This window comes from Culex pipiens, chromosome 1, assembly GCF_016801865.2.
Source record: "Culex pipiens pallens isolate TS chromosome 1, TS_CPP_V2, whole genome shotgun sequence".
NCBI classification, from domain to species: Eukaryota; Metazoa; Arthropoda; class Insecta; order Diptera; family Culicidae; genus Culex; species Culex pipiens.
This window is the reverse complement of record NC_068937.1, coordinates 49,875,193-49,888,406: the sequence shown is the minus strand read 5'-3', so window position 1 is coordinate 49,888,406 and position 13,214 is coordinate 49,875,193. Positions and strand designations below refer to the sequence as shown.

Here is a 13,214-nt window from a genome sequence, read left to right as displayed (position 1 = left end):
AAATTTGAAAAGTTAATAATTAGAACTTAAGAACATGAAATTAGCTTTGACTTAAGAACATAAATTGATCGCAAATATGTTTTAGCAAACAAATAAAAATGAGAATGTCTCTGGAAAAGGTGAGAAACGTTAATAAAGCTTCAAATGGTCCTCTAAACACGAAAAATTACATGAAAATTAATGTTTTTGCTGACTGTCACCAGCACAGATATTCCACAGTCCCAACTCAATCTAAACCTTTTGTTTTGGACCGAACTGTCACTAACTCTTTCTTTGGAGCCCCAAAGGTACCACAACCACAACCCTGTTTTGGAAAATCAAAAAGTCAAAGCACTGACTGGGAGCAACCCCACTCCGGGACGCTGTAGCCGGTCCCGAAACGCTAGTTTGTCCCGCAAAATCCCCCGAGACCATCCCACACTGCTGGTGCCGGTTCTTGATAGTGGCAATTAGAGACAAACAAATGGTTTCTCGTCGTTTTACACGACATTTTCGGCTCGCGGGATGTTCCATGTGGGTGAGGGCAATTTTTCCGCCTGTCAGCCTGAACAAAATTAAGGGCCAACATTTCCGCAGGTTGAATTTTGGACTTCAAAGGGACGCAACCTGCAACGTGCGACGTGATCACTGGAGAGTACATTTCTCGAGAAAAGTGTCCCGCACGCCCACATCTCCGGAATTAACGAGTTTTTTTCTCATCAGATGAAAAGGGAGTTTTTGCTCCTTTTTTTAATTCCACGTGTGCGATGAAATTTAGTTCTTGTGGTTAGACTCCAGACCGCACCGAGCTCAGCGAGAGAGATAAGGGCAAATGTTGCTTCTGTAGCCGCCGCCGGCATGATTTATGCTTGGAAAATGAAATAAACTGTACTTTTTAATAGAAAAAGATAACCCCAGGTTCAAAGCTAAACCAGCCACACAGTCTGAGGGTGGTGCACAGCTCTTAAAAATTGTAAATTGTTCAAATAAACTGTACTGGAAATTATTCACAACAGTTAAATATTTTGAAATTGAGTTGTTTCTTTCAAAAAGTGTTGATAAAAAAATTTAGACAGATTTTTTTTACAGTGCAAAATCAGGGAATGGGTGCAAAGTGAGTTTGAGGTTATGTTGCAGTGGCAGAGAGAGTCGAAATAAAAGCAAACTTTCGTGGGGCACCTCAAAAATTTCCCCCGCACCTCGGATGCATTTGCCGGCATGACCAGTTGAGTGCACTTGACTCTCCGACGGTAAAACACGGAAAGGGTTCTGACGGGATGCTGCCGCTGCTGGACCACAAGCCACTTGCAAGCAAACCAAAAGGAGTGGGATGTATGTTGGGTTTGTGGGTAGGGTTACCAGGTCGTGTGTATGCATCCTGCACATTTTGTTGAGATTTTTTTTAGATTCTTCGAAACTGTGAATGGTGAATGCAGGATTAGTATAATCTTAGTTTTAAAATGTGAAGGCTAACAAAATTACTTAAGGGGATACGGGAAGGTCCGCCATATTGATTGCACGATTCGAGTTGCCAAAAGCAGTTTTGAAGAAAATGACGTAACGTAAAAGTGTTCTGTTTATTACAGACGAGAAAATGGGTGATAGCAAGAAAACTGTCGGGTAGGGTGTCCAATTTCCCCGGGTTCTGAATTTCCCGGGAAACTGGAATTTTTTTTTGAATCCCTGGATTTCCTTGGAATTTTTGAAGCAGTTATAAAATCTTTGTTTTCATTATATTTGTTATGTTTTTCTAGCTTTAATCGTAGAATTAGATCAAAAATGTTATTTGATAATAAGCTACACTTCAATCTGAACAAGGACAGCAGTCTTTAGATAGTTTAAAACAGTTTTAATAAGGTGTTCTTTGATTTGCTTTGGAATTTAAATGAAGCACAATCTTTAATATATTTCTTTTATTTATTTATATAACATGACTACAAAAGCTTAAACAATTTCATTGAAACTGTCTAAAACAACAAGAAATAAAATTATACCAGACAACGTAAAACTTTGAATAAGTGTAGAATTTTATATTTTATGTTTGAACCATATTTTAAAAATTATCTTTAAGTCACTACCATTAACTGGGGATAATCGGGACTGCAGTCTGAAATTCAGACTCTGAATAGATACAGGAGATTTTTGAGCAATAAATTTGGAAATCGGTGTACTAATTGTTTTCTTCTGTTCCTGTTGTAACCGAAATCAATCAAAACAATCAGAACATTATTCTAAAAAAATAGCTTAAACAGCTATCTTAATTCGTTACATTTGTCCTGATTTGCTCCGGATGCCGGTTTTTGATGAATAGTTATTTATTTTTTTTTAATATCATACTTTTTTCAAGTTTAAAGTTCTAAATATATGTGATTATATTACTAAGTCCATTAAAAAAAATAAAAAATGTTCGAGGCGCAAAGCATTTTGCGGATCTGTAAACTAAAATTTTAACAATTTTCCATAATAAGCCAAATTAATCCTGCTATATGCCGAACACAAATTTTAATGCTTTGAAATTCTTATCGATTACTAAGTATTCAACTGTTGATCTATTTCCACCCCCAAATCTAAATTTGTAGATCAAAATTTTGTTTGCTTTTAATTTTGGGAATTCCCGGGACAAAATATAAAAAAAATCTGGGATTCGGGAATTCCTGGGATGGAAGCACTACTGTCGGGGTCTGAAATCAATTATGTTGATCAGTAGTTTACAATCGCGAGAATGCGAACTTTCCGACTCGCGTTTTTGAAAGAAATTTTGAGAAAATCGCTTTATTTTTAAACGTTTTCTGTTTAACATACGATAAATAAGCCGTAAGCAAACAATCTGTCGAGTTTCAAAAATGATTTAGGATCTGGCCTACACGATGATGTTGAAAATAAAGTGGCCAAAATTCCTAAAAAATTGTCATTTTTGAAAAAATCTTTTTTTAACTGATTAAGTCCCATTTAAAGTTCAAATGGAAAGCGCTAGCTTCTGCTACATCCAATCAAGCTCATATTTGGAATTTAAACTCAGTATGCTCACCGGTAAAAAACCCCTGAATGCCTGCCAAAAACCCATTTTTGTTACATCCTACTGGTCATGCAAAATGGGAGCAATTCTCTGAGATTTCGGTCATTCGATTTTTTTTTTGTATTTTTTAATCCGGCTGAAACATTTTTGGTGCCTTTGGTATGCCCAAAGAAGCTATTTTGCATCATTAGTTTGTCCATATAATTTTCGATGCAAATTTGGCAGCATACATTCAGACATGATACATGAAAATTAAAAAATCGGTATCTTTTGAAGGAATTTTTTGATCGATTCGGTGTCTTCGGCAAAGTTGTAGGTATGAATAAGGACACACAGCAGTTGCCCTGACCCCTTTAAGATTTTCGTGAAACTTTGTCCTAAGGGGTAACTTTTGTCCCTGAATACGAATCCGAGGTCCGTTTTTTGATATCTCGAGACGGAGGGGCGGTACGACCCCTTCCATTTTTGAACATACGAAAAAAGAGGTGTTTTTCAATAATTTGCAGCCTGAAACGGTGATGAGATAGAAATTTGGTGTCAAAGGGACTTTTATGTAAAATTGTACGCTCGATTTGATGGCGTACTCAGAATTCCGAAAAAACGTACTTTTCATCGAAAAAAAAAAACACTAAAAAAGTTTTAAAAATTCTCCCATTTTCCGTTACTCGACTGTAAAAATTTTTGGAACATGTCATTTTACGGGTAATTTGATGTACTTTTCGAATCTACATTGACTAAGAAGGGTCATTTTTTCATTCAGAACAAAATTTTTCATTTTAAAATTTCGTGTTTTTTCTAACTTTGCAGGGTTATTTTTTAGAGTGTAACAATGTTCTACAAAGTTGTAGAGCAAACAATTACAAAAATTTTGATATATAGACATAAGAGGTTTGCTTATAAACATCACAAGTTATCGCGATTTTACGAAAAAAAGTTTTGAAAAAGTTGGTCGTCATCGATCATGGCCGTTCATCGTCACCCGCGACAGACATGGACGACGAAACAAAGAGAAACACAAAAAGTATTTTTTCAAAACTTTTTTTTTGTAAAATCGCGATAACACGTGATGTTTATAAGCAAACTCCTTATGTTTACATATCAAAAATTTTGTAATTGTCTGCGCTACAACTTTGTAGAATATTGTTACACTCTTAAAAATATCCCTGCAAAGTTAGAAAAACACGAAATTTTAAAATGAAAAATTTTGTTCTAAATGAAAAAAATACTCCAATGTAGATTAAAAAAGAACATGAGCAATTCTCGCTGAAACCGTCCCACTAGATGCACATGTTCTCAAATCTTTACGGCAATGTTCTCATTCGATTCAGCGCACCAAAAAACCATTAAAACAACCTTCGAACCAATGAAAATGTCAGCCGTTAGCCACCTGTAAATAAAAACTTGTATTGAACTATGGATTTTTTTCGAAAAAATGCCCTAATTTGGAGAAATGATATCTCCCTAAATACATTACCAAACATCAAAAAGTTATATATCGTTGGAAAGGTAATCGCGAGGGCTTTCTATCGCACTTTGAAAAACATTTCAAAAATTATTTTTTCAAGGGTAATTTTAAGGGTTTTTGAGAAACTTACTCTTAATTTTGAATTTTGACCGTGTTCGCAACCACTTATCATTACGCAACCATTTTCATTCGAAAGATTGGAAGATTTTGCATAAAATCAACTTGAGAAAAGTAGTGTAATGAAATAGTTTTCGTATAGTTGTTAACGGATGAAAGAAATTAGTAAAATTTCAGTTAAAAATAACCAAAGCTCAGACTTCAGAAATGAACCTAATTTACAGTCAAAACAAAGCAGGATTGTTTTTGAGCCGAATGTACAGTCATCTGAGGCAAATCTGGACATATAGGATGAATAGGGACAGCTATATCAACTATACTTTCACTCATCAGATCATATTTTTAAATTGATTATGTAAAAACATACATAAACAAACAAGTTACAAAATTTTATGCAATCAAGTACTCTGAAAACTTATGTCCTTACTTAGACTGTAGTCTCGATTTGCCACATTTCACTGAAGTAATATTTTATGTACAGAATTTGTTTTGGGAAGATCTGCTTTATTTGTATAACCTCAATCGTGCACAAAAAAGTGCAAATTTCAAATCAATATTTTTTGATCAAGTTAAAATTGTATGGGGCTGTTGATACCATAAAAACAAGAAAAAAACTCGATTTTCGTCCAAATTGGACTACGCCCTTTCATAAGACACAAGTCAATTTACGATAAATTTACCTTAATTTGAGATTAAAAACTGCCCCCAATTGAAAACTGAATGAAAAAATAACTAAAATTAAAACAAAAAAAAAGTTAAAAATCCCTTTACCCTACACACGGGGCAAAGCTACGCACTTATTTTTTAGGGTAATTGCCTGGTTCTCGACATAAAAGCAATTTGAGGTGAATTCTAGTACTACGTTTTGAAAGCAAGTGATAAGGGTACCATTTGGTATATACAACGAATCAAAAATATTTTATGGTAATCGGTGAAAAAATGATTGTCACTAGGTGCGTCTTCTCTATTCTATGTAAAAAATTGGGATTCATTTAAGTTTAATTTTTAATTACTCTCAATATAAAAACCAAATTAAAAATTTTCATTTGTGCAACATAAAAACATTGAAAAAAGTTTTAATTGAAAAACAGACTACACTTATTAATTCCACGTCTAATTATCATTCTAGTGAGTTCTGACCCGACATTGTACGGCGGTTTCAGAGATATCGCAGTTTGTCAATGAAGGTTTTTAAAATTGTTTGCAGAAAAGTGAAACTTTGGGGTGGTGTCAATTAAAAGGATCTAGTCCGATTTGGACGAAAATCGAGTTTTTTTTCTTGTTTTTATGGTATCAACAGCCCCATACAATTTTAACTTGATCAAAAAATATTGATTTGAAATTTGCACTTTTTTGTGCACGATTGAGGTTATACAAATAAAGCAGACCTTCCCAAAACAAATTCTGTACATAAAATATTACTTCAGTAAAATGTGGCGAATCGAGACTGCAGTCTAAGTAAGGACATTAGTTTTCAGAGTACTTAATTGCATAAAATTTAGAAATTTGTTTGTTTATGTATGTTTTTACATAATCAATTTAAAAATATGATCTGATGAGTGAAAGTATAGTTGATATAGCTGTCCCTATTCATCCTATATGTCCAGATTTGCCTCAGATGACTGTACATTCGGCTCAAATACAATCTTGCTTTGTTTTGACTGTAAATTGGGCTCATTTCTGAAGTTGGTTATTTTAAACTGAAATTTTACCAATTTCTTTCATCCGTTAATAACTATACGAAAACTATTTCATTACACTACTTTTCTCAAGTTGATTTTATGCAAAATCTTCCAATCTTTCGAATGAAAATGGTTGCGTAATGATAAGTGGTTGCGAACACGGTCAAAATTCAAAATTAAGAGTAAGTTTCTCAAAAACCCTTAAAATTACCCTTGAAAAAATAATTTTTGAAATGTTTTTCAAAATGCGATAGAAAGCCCTCGCGATTACCTTTCCAACGATATATAACTTTTTGATGTTTGGTAATGTATTTAGGGAGATATCATTTCTCCAAATTAGGGCATTTTTTCGAAAAAATCCATAGTTCAATACAAGTTTTTATTTACAGGTGGCTAACGGCTGACATTTTCATTGGTTCGAAGGTTGTTTTAATGGTTTTTTGGTGCGCGAATTGCTCACATTATATTTCCCTGATAATGAAATTTTCCAGATTTTTTTTACAGTCGAGTAACGGAAAATGGGAGAAATGGTAAAACTTTTTTAGTGTTTTTTTTAGATGAAAATCACGTTTTTTCGGAATTTGGGCGTCTAATTTTACATAAAAGTCCATTGACACCAAATTTTTACCTCATCACCGTTTCAGACTGCAAATTATTGAAAAACACATCTTTTTCGCATGTTCAAGAATTTAAGGAGTCGTACCGCCCCTTCGTCATGAGTTATCAAAAAACGGACCTCGAATTCGTGATCAGGGACAAAAGTTACCCCTTAGAAAAAAGTATCACGCCAATCGAAGAGGGGTCGGGGCAACTTTTCCCGATTTCGTGTACTGAACACGGTAGGCTTGCAGTCACATGCTAGCAGTGAACAGACATTTTGGTTTGCTTCATGTGTACGCTGGGTAGGAAACTTTTTGCAGGCCTGATCAGCGCGCTCTCGTGCTTGAAAAGTTCGGCCGGAAGTTTGTCCTTTCCCGCGGATTTCGCGTTCTTGAGCTCCTTTACGGCCCCTCTACCCTTCTAACCATCGAGAAATTGAAAGGAGATGTGAGCCGGTAACATGGAGTGAAACTTTTCCAGCTATCATGGAAAACCTTTTGACAGAAAGTTTGACTCCATGTTGCCCTTTTCATTTCTCGATAGTATGTAGCACAAAATTACTTTTAGATTGCAAATTCGATTTTACATCGAAAAATAAAGTTGAACAATTTTTGCGACCAATATTTCCATTTTTTGATAAAAATAAATATTGGTTCAAAAAATCACAACTCGGTCAAAGATTTTTTTCCCGTTCTGGAAATTTCTGAAAAGTTGGCATTTGATGTCCCCTAAAACATATCAAAAAATGAAAAAATAGTGTTTTTTTTTGCAAATCAAGTTTTAGTGACAAAAAGTGAAATTTAAAATCACCAAAAAAAAAATTTACCCTGTATCAATTTTTTTTCAGTGTAGTCCTTCTTCATACCTACAACTTTGCCGAAGACACTAAATCGATCAAAAAATTCTTTCAAATGATACAGATTTTTGAATTATCATATATCATTTTTGTATGGACAGCTCCCAATTTTGTATGGAAAATTATATGGACAAACTAATGATGCGAAATTGCTTCTTTGGGCAAACCGAAGGCACCAAATTAGTTTCAGCCGGATTAAAAATTACAAAAATTAAAATTAATAAAGAAAGATCGATTTTGTAGAAAACTACTCAGTGTTGTGATGTTCTTTGGTTTATTTGAAGGTATAAGTTTTTTTTTTTTCAGAAAACAAGCAATAACAATTACAGAAATATATTGTAGATCACCCTATTCACCACATGTGTACGAGCACTGGCAAGACCAAATATCTGTTTCCTGTTTTCCGCGCACCATAATTCTATTCTGTAGCATATTTTTTCTCCTCTGGCACGCTGCACGTGTGCAAGAACACAGTTCTACAGAGAGAGAGAGAGCAGAAGCTGCAGCACGAGCTGAGTGAGCTCTACTAGCAGCGCAACAGTCACGTGTTCCGTTCATATGCTCAATGCATGGGGCCAAGACGTGAAATCGTGGTCTTTGGCGTATAGTTGAAAAAAATGCCAAACCACATTAGAACCTCGTTGCATTGCAGCGTTCCCGTTTTATTCTGATGGGGGTCATCCATAAACTTCGTGTTCTTTTTTGTTTGGCATTTTATGGAGTCTTGTTTGAAATAGTCACGCTGTTTGTGGATGTCCCACTTAACAGTGCGCCGCTTTTACGAAAAAGCAGAAGAGTTGAAATCACGGGCAAAAGAGTTTCTCCCTCAAAATGGCATTTGGTGGGTACCTAATTTGCAGTTAAATCAATTCAGCGGAAGTTAATGGGAGGAAAGAGCATCCAATTGGAAGAGACGAATATTGGATTGCTGTCTGGAAGAATGAAACGAAATGGTTTCCAATCTCGTTGTTTTCCAAATGGACTTTTATTTTTGTGAGTTTCATTTTGATTTTAATTGACTTTGTTGCCGGGTAGACATTCCATTAAAATAATCTATAAAATTTTATGGAAACATTTATAACCAATATTTGCAGAAATAAAAACTTTTTCAAGAAATGTGTAATCATCATCTTATTCAGACTGCTTAACAGCAATCGCTTGCTATTATTTTCCTAATTAATAAAATTCATTTTCCATTTTCTTTCCAGGTAAGTCCAATGAGATGAACGATCCAGCATCCAATGAAGGTAATTTTCCCGGGACTTTTCCATCGGAATTTTCACTGATTAAAGTAGGACAAGACGGGCAAAGTTTAATCCAATTCAATTCCGAAAGTAATTTATTCCAACCTTCCGAGGACGAGACGGGGCAGCAGCAAATTCTCCATCAAACCCTTTTTGATTATGGCAATTTGCATCATTTTCTGATCTTTGAATCGATTTGCTTCTTCAAGATGAGGAATTTCACTCTATTTTCTGACGAGGAATGAAAATTCTTAGTTTTCTTTCTGCGGATCAAACTGGGATTGTTCCGGCGAAACTTTTGACCCCAGGAAGTCCGTTGCAAATATTTCCTCTGCAATTTTTAGGGGATAGTTTGGCACTTTTGGAAAGTAAGTTTTCCGTTTCAACCCCCCTGAAATCACTTGTCGTTCAACAAAATGTATGTGTGTCAAGTGTAAAACTTGTTATTCCACAAAGACCAAGTTCGAGCTGAGATTATCTCCGGCAGTGATGGACAAATTTTAAATGTTTTTTTTTTCTCAGGTTACTTAGAATTCAATATATTTTACATCACTGTCTGGTGTAAAATAGTTCAAACCAGGTAGAGAAAATTGTTTCCAACTTGTTTTCCACCCTTGATGATGGAAGGGAACTTTGTCCTTTTTCCTTGAAACCGGTCTAGATTGTAACAACAAGTTCCCATTTTTTGTCCCCCTTGCAAAACTTTTTCTCGATTGTTGGTCCACGAAGGAATCTCGTGTGTGATATCTCACTTGCAACATTGTCGTTTAAAAGTCACTCCTTTGAACCCCCCGGAATCTTAGCGTGCATGTTGTAACGACCGTTATCCCAGACAGATTTTCCCCCTTTTTATCTTAGCATGATTCACGTGCGGAAAACGAGCTTCACGAAACTCGATGCACCAGGATGGTGAGCTGGAAAATTGGAAAATTGAATACCGAGCGGGGAAGTTTGGCGCTGAAGAAATTTCTCTCTCTTTTTTCCCGTTGAATCTCAACACGTTGGTTAAATCTCTGCTTGAGCTAGTTTTAAACTTTTTTTTCGTTCTGAAGAAAAAGTGGTTTCTCACCGCCACGGATGACATAGCGCGGGAAAAGCTTTGCAAGTTTTGAGTTTAACAAAGTTTTTAGCAAGAAAGAATCGAAGAGAAGATTGCTGTTTCTATCCGTAAACTACTAGCTTAGCATTTTCAAAGATTTAAAGAAACTTTTTAAAGGTAATTTCGCTTATACAAGACGTAAAATTAATTGTTCAGAAAAAAATTTCGTGTATAAAGGAACTGCGTAGACAAATATATCATTTTCACATGACTAACATATGAGTTTGAGTGGTTTCAAAGTTGTTTAGCTAACCGAAATTTCAGTAGCTTTTACCAACTTTTTAGTTGAACTAGCCTTTTCTCTAGCCGAAAATAGGTTCACCATTCCTTTGGAACATAAAACATGCAAACTAGCTAAAGAAAACTTTATTCTTCTCCATGTTGCATCATCCTGACACGTAGATAAATGCATTCGGGCGCGTCGGTTTTTCATGTTTCGCGCACACTTTTCCTGTCAGTTTAGCAGTTTTGCAAACTTTTCTTGTGCGAAAATCTGACTCGCATCTTTAAGGTATTTCGTTTAAGGGATTTGCTTTTCATCGCGGAAAAGTTTCCTTTTTTGATAGAGTGGTAAAATCTGCGGTTGGTTTGATGTTTTTTGATTTTTATTTTCTTCGAAAATCGGGGTTGTAAATTACAAATACTGAATCACAGTTTTTCTCTAACTTTTTTTATAGAAAGAAGCAGCCATAATATTCGTTTGACAGTAGAGCAATTCTCTACGGAATAGGTCTTTTTTAATCCGGCTGAAACTAATTTGGTGCCTTCGGTATGCCCAAAGAAGTCATTTTGCATAATTAGTTTGTCCATATAATTTACCACACAAATTTGGCAGCTGTTTATACAAAAATGATATATGAAAATTCAAAAATCTGTATCTTTTGAAGGAATTTTTTGATCTATTTTGTGTCTTCGGCAAAGTTGTAGATATAATTAAGGACTACCTACGCTGACAAAAAATGATACACGGTAGAATTTTTTTTGGTGATTTTTAATTTCACTTTTTATCTCTAAAACTTGATTTGCAAAAAACAACACTGTTTTTATTTTTTATGATATGTTCTAGGGGACATCAAATGTCAACTTTTCAGCATTTTTTTTTGTAGGAAAACTTATGGGAAATTGGACGAGCTTTCCGTTAAAAATATTTACGAGACTGAAAAACCAAGTCTGTCATATAGAAATTGTCAAAAACCACCAAAAATCCCGTTTTTTCAACATTTTTATTTTTAAAACCGCTGTATCTTCCAAGGATTGGACATGGGACAATAGTCAATACGGAAAATTTTATGTAAAATTGTCTGGAGAATCGATTCCCACTACCGGTTTTTAAAAATTTTGACGTTTAGACCACTTTTCAAAAAAACAGTTTTTGTAAATGATTATTGTATTTTTTTAGGAGAGACATACCATCCTGCATTTTTCGTCAGTCTTTTAGTGACATTTTAGGCTATTTCCTCAAAAATTTTGAACGAAAAAAATCGTGACATCACCTTCAAATTTAAGTTTTAGACTTAAAAATCAAAAAATCTTATAGATGTGGCGTGTATTTTTGTTTCAGTGTATTTTTATCAGAAAGCCCGTCCAATTTCCTACAAGTTTGTCTTTGACCACTTTTTGATACGATGCAACGGCTTCGAGATACAGTAATTTTTAAATTGCAAAATACTAAAATATTTAAATACCTTACGCCCTTCTTAAATGTTATTCTCGAGTGCTATTGGCTCCATATACACAAAAATGACTTGTATATGCCTAGGATAACATGTCTACAAAGTTTCATTGAAATCGGAGACGGTCGGGTACAAAAGTACCAGAAAAAATCCTGATTTGAGCTGGAATTGCTCTAATACGACACTTAGTTGCAGGGATATTGCCATGCAAAGGTTTTAAAACAGGAAAATTGATGTTTTCTAATTCTTAATGTTAAAATATAAAACATTCGTGATATTTTTCGATCGTTCCGAAAACAATAACTTTTTTTAACTCAAGACTAACATTTTAAGAGGGCGTAACATTGAATGTTTCGCCCTTTTGAAATGTTAATCACTATTTTCTTTTTTGCTGTAACAAAACTTAAAAGGTTCACAAGTTTGTTAAAAAAAAATCTTGTTTTTAAGGTACTTTACAGATGGTTCAAAGGACAATTTTACATGATCATTTAAAAATATATTTTGGTCACCCCTGCTGTACTGTGTTTTGACGCTAATCATGGCGATGCAAAAAAATTATGTATTCAACTCGTTCACGCAAACGAGAAATCCGAGAGGATGGCCCTCCCAATTTGAGTTGTGCGGAACAGTGCTGAAATCGCGTGGAAATCCCTCCCAATTAAGACGGTCTCGAAAATTCACGCATACCATCACAGAAAAATTACTAATTTTATTTGCAACGCGCGCAAACACACACAAGAGGTTTCATCTCACGCGTTGGTGCTGTGTGCATGTATGCGTGCTTGCTATTTTTCGCCAATAAGGACAAATTCATCTAGCAGTGAGGTGCAAGAATCATATTGAAATTGATTATGGGATGAATTTTATTTTTTAAATAAGAAATTATTTAATTGTAAACTTATTTAATTGTTTAATTGTTTAATTGTTTAATTGTTTAATTGTTTAATTGTTTAATTGTTTAATTGTTTAATTGTTTAATTGTTTAATTGTTTAATTGTTTAATTGTTTAATTGTTTAATTGTTTAATTGTTTAATTGTTTAATTGTTTAATTGTTTAATTGTTTAATTGTTTAATTGTTTAATTGTTTAATTGTTTAATTGTTTAATTGTTTAATTGTTTAATTGTTTAATTGTTTAATTGTTTAATTGTTTAATTGTTTAATTGTTTAATTGTTTAATTGTTTAATTGTTTAATTGTTTAATTGTTTAATTGTTTAATTGTTTAATTGTTTAATTGTTTAATTGTTTAATTGTTTAATTGTTTAATTGTTTAATTGTTTAATTGTTTAATTGTTTAATTGTTTAATTGTTTAATTGTTTAATTGTTTAATTGTTTAATTGTTTAATTGTTTAATTGTTTAATTGTTTAATTGTTTAATTGTTTAATTGTTTAATTGTTTAATTGTTTAATTGTTTAATTGTTTAATTGTTTAATTGTTTAATTGTTTAATTGTTTAATTGTTTAATTGTTTAATTGTTTAAT

General features: G+C 33.8%; 1 protein-coding gene across 5 annotated transcripts in view; it reads left to right on the top strand.

Moving 5' to 3' along the window:
- The window catches only part of LOC120432354 (cation-independent mannose-6-phosphate receptor), a 259,577-nt gene that overhangs the window by 172,088 nt on the left and 74,275 nt on the right, over positions 1–13,214 (top strand). The window contains exon 6 of one of the 5 annotated variants that reach the window (XM_052711701.1): positions 8,924–9,360. The exons of the other annotated variants lie outside the window; for them this stretch is intronic. Within the exon in view, the coding sequence (XP_052567661.1) occupies positions 8,924–8,941 (18 nt within the window). The 3' untranslated portion in view covers positions 8,942–9,360. Of the gene's footprint in view, positions 1–8,923; positions 9,361–13,214 lie in introns of those variants that run through there. 5 annotated transcript variants of the gene reach the window in all.